The 5,680-nt window shown below is 49.0% G+C and overlaps 1 protein-coding gene across 1 annotated transcript; it reads left to right on the top strand.

Annotated features, from left to right (window-relative positions):
* Positions 1-3,919: 3,919 nt before the first annotated feature.
* Positions 3,920-5,258, top strand: LOC123146954 (protein-lysine methyltransferase METTL21D). Its single transcript, XM_044566211.1, has 2 exons — positions 3,920-4,862; positions 4,954-5,258. The coding sequence occupies exons 1-2, from the start codon at positions 3,935-3,937 to the stop codon at positions 5,112-5,114; spliced, it is 1,089 nt and encodes a 362-aa protein (XP_044422146.1). The 5' UTR covers positions 3,920-3,934; the 3' UTR covers positions 5,115-5,258.
* The last annotated feature ends 422 nt before the right edge of the window (positions 5,259-5,680 follow it).

Below are 5,680 nucleotides of genomic sequence, written 5' to 3'. Positions count from 1 at the left end.
CAGATTGCATATTGCGAAAGGATTTCTTCAGTAAAAATCTTGATGATGAGCTAGTTTGCACGACGCAGCTAGGGGTGGATTAACGAGCTGCTCGGCTCGTTAAGCTCGTACTCGTTAAGACTCGGCTCGGTTCGTTTGGAGCTCATTAAGCTCGTGAGCGCTCGTTAACAAATTCCGACGTGTTATGGTCTACATGATGTGTGTGTAAATGTGGTTTGTAAGAAGTAATTAAGATGATGACCGCAAAAAAAATGCACTAGTTTGTTGCCTTCTATGTAGATTAGATTGGATAGATGAACCAGGGTGCTACGAAAACTTTATCATGTAAAACGGAAATATGTACCGTGGTGTTATTAACGAGCTGAAAACGGTGGTTGGCTCTGTTCAGTAAGAAGCGAGGCACGAGCTTAACAAGCCAAAATACCGAGAGTTCATTAAGCTCACGAGCTACGAGTTATTGGTCCGGCTGTAGACGCGGCACACGTTGTAACTTGCAAAAGCAGGTAAAAAAGAAGAAGGAGAAGAGAGGAACCCATTTGCATGGTGTAGCGAGGGCGGTTCCCCTAGCATGCAGCAGGCAGGGAATCGCAACAGCCTCCAGTGATACGATACGATACGATACGATACCAATCGCGTTCGGATCTCGTATCGCGTCCCGAAAGCGCGTGGTAGTGAGCAGAGAAGGGGGGGAAAAAGAGGAAGAAGATGCGGCGTGACCGGACGCGTTGGTGATGCGGACAGCCGAGCAGGCAGAGGGTCAAGGCGCGCACGGAAGACGTGCAGGGTACGCGCGAAGGCCACCGCAGCCAGCCACTGGTTGGTTGGCAGCTGGCGCGGCGGCGCCAACGGCGAAAGCGACCGAGACCCGGCACGGCACGCCACCCGCCGCGCGCGATACGGGCCTGGGTCAGGGGTGTGATGTGGGGCACGGCCCTTGTGAAGAGAGAGCGCTGGGGGCCCAAACAATCATTTCCAAACTGTTGTGGCCGTCTGTCCGAGCCCATTTCGGCAATTAATATATATTTCCCCCGTGAAGAAATAGAAGAGTTTTTACATCACTATATGCGAGCAAAAAAATATGGGAACTATATGCCTCAAAAAAAGAGGAGGGGGAACCAGGCGTCAAGCCTGGTAAGCTATCTCAAAAAAAAAGAGGAGGAGGACAAGCGATGCGATGCATTGTGAGCTTGACACGCAATATGCGCTTTTTTCTCTTCTGCGAATACACAAAGATTGCGTATCATTTCATTGATAGGTAGAAGAGTGCAGCAAAGAGACCACGAACACGGGTGGTAGTGAGTAGATGGAGCACGGAGCAAGAGGGGTTGCTCAGCCCCAGCACACAAAGGAAACACTACTCAGGAATTACATTATGTAACCCTTTATCGCCCGCCCTAGCACATTGACGCGCTTCCTCCTGGATGATGCTCGTTAGGCCGGATGTAGAGGGGTATTGCCCGTCGAAGATGCATCTGTTTTCCGGTGTTTTCAAATCCACCAAGCAGTGAGGGTGATGAGACGGGACATGCCTTTGCGTAGGGAGGACGGGGCTGTATCCCATGTGGTCGCCCACCAGTTCTGGAAGAGAACATCTCCACGTGGAATTTGGGCGGTGGGGCGCGGCTAGGAAAGCATATCATGCCAAACTTGATCGGAGAATGGGCATGCTGTAAGCTTGTTAACTTCTGAATTTGATGGCTAAGCGCCCATGTAAGCTTCAAGAGTCAGGATTATTTTTGGACTTATTATCTGGTGAGTTCTCTTAAATGGATACATTTTTTCCTTTAGTTAACGCATCGGGATGGGTGCATATAACGTGCAGTGATTCTATGTCAACAATTTAACAAATCAAATATGTGTTCAATTTCAAACCTAAAGAGCAGGTACACACCCGATGCAAGGTGCTCCTAATTGGCGCTCTTTGCGCCAGTTAACAAGCTGGCGCTCGCACGGTCGATCATGGACCGGCCCACCAGCGCGCTCGCTCGCTCGAAAAATTCCAAACGATTGCTCGCTCAACCCCCCCCCCCTCCCCCCAAAAAAAACAGACGATTGCTACTACATTTATATGCACGAATGATTGCTGGTTTTCCCCAAAAATACAACGACCGCTGACCCATCATTTGACAGTTGCCTAGTTGACTGGTCGAACCATTGAATTTAAAAAATCAGAAAAATCCAAAAAATTGGAAGTGATTCAAAAATAAATTGATGAATTCTTCATGCATTTAATAAAATCACAAATTCGAAAAATGTTCAATTTTAAAAAACAGTTTCACAAATATAGAAAAATTCCACAGATTTGAAGAAATGTCATCAGTTTTGAAAAAAAAGATCAACGATTTTGAGACAAAGTTTATTGTTTTTAAAAAAGTTAAACAATTTAAAAAAAATCAAAACTTGACAGAAAGTTCCTTGATTTTGATAAATAGTTCAACAACTTTGAAAAAAGTTCATCAATTTTGAAAATAAATGCATGAACTTGAAAAAAGTTCATCAATTTTCATGAAAAACAACATCAAATTTTAAAAAAGTTCATGGATTTTGAAAAGTAAAAAGGAAAAAAGAAAAGGAAAATAAATAAAAAATGCCGAATGAAAAATAAAAAGTAAAAAATAGAAAAAGAAAGAAAAAAATGAAACAAGACTGATCCAGGAAAAATCAAAATCAGAAAAAAGAAAAAAAATGGCTGGAAAGCTTCCCGAAACCGAGAAGAGGTATCTCCCCATCACACTCTTAGATGGCTTGAGCCATGTAAGGGGGCTTCAACGCCAGTTTATCTAATGAACGTTAATGGGTGCTGAAGGCGCCGAATAGGGAATTCCCCTGATGCACCCGTTCGGGCAGATTGTAAAATTTCAAACATGCATCACTTTAAACATGGGCCGGCTAGTCACTAGCCGCGTCCCATCGTAATGTGTCGGTGACAAAAACATTGATATGATTTTATTTGTTTGCACACAATGATATTTTCTACACTACAAATCGCCTGTGGGGAAATTGCAAGGTGATCCGTATCTCTAGCTAGTCACTCAAAAGGGACCTATTGGGCAGTTGAAAACACAACAAGTTCACACCGGAAAGGATCCTCGCAGGGCTAGACCAAAAGCTCATAACTCGCGAGCTTAATAAGCGCTCGATAGTTCGGCTCGTTAAGCTCGTAACTCGCTTTTTAATGAATAGATCGAATCATTGATTTTAGCTAGTTAAGCTTAATGAGCTTAACGAGCGAACAAATGAGTTTCACGAGTAGCTTGTTAAGCTCGTTAGTTACAACACAATACATATTTTTATCTTACGTGACAAACTTTTTGTAGCACCTCGGCCCATCTATTCAATCTAATCAACATATGAGGCAACAAACTACTGAAATTTTTTGTAGTCATCATAATATTTCATCTTAAAAACCGCACCTACACATTCATCCTGTATATCGTGACACATTATAATCAGTTAACGAGCGCTCACGAGTCACGAACTTAACGAGCTTCAAACGAGGCGAGCCGAGCAAAGGTTTTCTACTCGTTATCATAACGAGCTTAATGTGCCGAGACTTAACGAGTACAAGCTTAACAAGCCGAGCTGCTCGTTAATCCACCCCTAGTTGGCGATGAGGTAAGTTTTCAAGTATGGGAACCCATTTTCGCGTGCAAATCGCACGTGATAGTCACATGACGACTCAAGGCCCGTAACATTTTTGGAATAAAGAAAAAATTGAAGTCATATTTGGGTGTATTGTTGTTCAAACAATGAAAGAAAGGGCATTTCCCCACCGATTCCATGATTCGACAAGGGCACTGAATTAAAGATGACTCAACTTAACGAGTACGGAATCAATGGCGAATCTTTCTTCTTCTTGGAGAGAGAGAGAGAGGGAGAGACGTTGCGATGGGAGAGAGAGACGGAGTGGATGGAGAATTCGAAATGGCTCTAGATGGAGATGGAGACGGGGAGCACATCCGTCCACAAGAAAGAAAGAGAGAGGATGGAGCGTCGCTACCCGGGCCGGGCCGGGCCTCCATGCCGCCTAGCCCAGCCACCCCATCTCAGCCCGGCCCAGCACAAACACAGGCCACAAGCCCACACAAAGCCTAGTTCTCACAAGAAAAAAAACCTTGCCAGATTTCTCCCCACCTTCCTCCCTTCCTCCCTTCCTCGGCCGCCGCCGCCCGCCGACCGACCGGCGATGGATCCGGTGGAGGTGGTGATGGGCGCGTACGGCGGCCCGGCGCGGCGCGTCGAGAGCGGGGCGTCGGAGACGATGCTGCTGTGGGGCCTGGGTCAGCCGGCGTCGCACCGCCCCAACGCCTTCGCGCGCCAGGGCTTGCCGGCCTTCCCCATCGACGCGTGCGGCCGCCGCCTGACGCTCCACCAGCAGCCGTCCTCCTTCCGGGGCGCCTCGGGGGTCACGGGCGCCGTCGTCTGGGACAGCGCCGTCGTGCTCGCCAAGTTCCTCGAGCACGCGGCCGACGCGGGGCTCCTGCCGGTGCGCGGGGCGCGCGCCGTGGACCTCGGCGCCGGCTGCGGGCTCGTGTCCGTCGTCGCCGCGCTGCTGGGCGCGCGCGTCGTGGCCACCGACCTGCCCGACCGCGTCCGGCTGCTGCGCAAGAACCTCGAGGAAAACGTCTGTAATGGGGATGGGGATGGCGGGTCGGCGACGGTGGCGGAGCTGGTGTGGGGCGACGAGTACGAGCTGGACCCGGAGCTGCTGCTCTGGCTGGACACGGAGGCAGAGCCGCCGGAGCTGGTGCTGGGGTCGGACGTGGTGTACAGCGAGGAGGCCGTCGGCGACCTGCTGGCGACGCTCTGCCGGCTCGCCGGGCCGCGCACCACCGTGCTGCTCGCCGGAGAGCTCCGCAACGGTGAGCGATCCATACAATCCCGTCTGTCTGATCCGATGATGGTCAATGCCTTGCTGCTGATTGCTGAATGAATGAATGATTGAACTCGCAGACGTGGTGGTGGAGTGCTTCCTGGAGGCGGCCATGGCGGAGTTCGAGGTCGGGTGCATCGAGCAGGAGCAGTGGCACCCCGACTTCCGCACCAACCGCGTCGCCATCTTCATCCTCCTCAGGAAGACGCCGCCGCCGCCGCTCCCCGTCTCAACGCCATAGCTGCTGGACCTGAATGTCTCATTGCCACCCATAGCTGCTCTGCTGGCTCATTGTTGTAACATTACTATTATACTCAAGCCATGGCACACTTTGGCTGCAACCATCAATCACTTTACATACTACTCCTTCCGTTCTAAAATAGTATATATAGAATTTCCCCAAAGATATGTGGAAAATTTGGCTACCCTTGTCGAATCATGGACCATGTGATTCGACAAGGGCACTGATTCGACAAGAGCACGAGCTTAACGAGTACGAGCTGCTCGTTAATCCACCCCTAGGCGACGAGGTAAGTTTTCAAGTACGGGAACCCATTTTCGCGTGCAAATCGCACGTGATAGTCACATGATGACTCAAGGCCCGTAACGTTTTAGGGATAAAGTAAAAAATTCAAGTCATATTTGGGGTGTTGTTGTTCAAACAATGAAGCAAGGGACATTTTCCCACCGATTCCCCGTAATCCCAAATGTCTATCTATTCCCCATTGATCAAATCGAAATCCCTAACAATCCACACGAGAAAGCATTTATGGTGGACAAGCTTATATATTAAAGATTACACCGCGA

This window comes from Triticum aestivum, chromosome 7A, assembly GCF_018294505.1.
Source record: "Triticum aestivum cultivar Chinese Spring chromosome 7A, IWGSC CS RefSeq v2.1, whole genome shotgun sequence".
NCBI classification, from domain to species: Eukaryota; Viridiplantae; Streptophyta; class Magnoliopsida; order Poales; family Poaceae; genus Triticum; species Triticum aestivum.
Note: the sequence above shows the minus strand (reverse complement) of the source record. Positions and strands in the feature narration are given on the sequence as shown.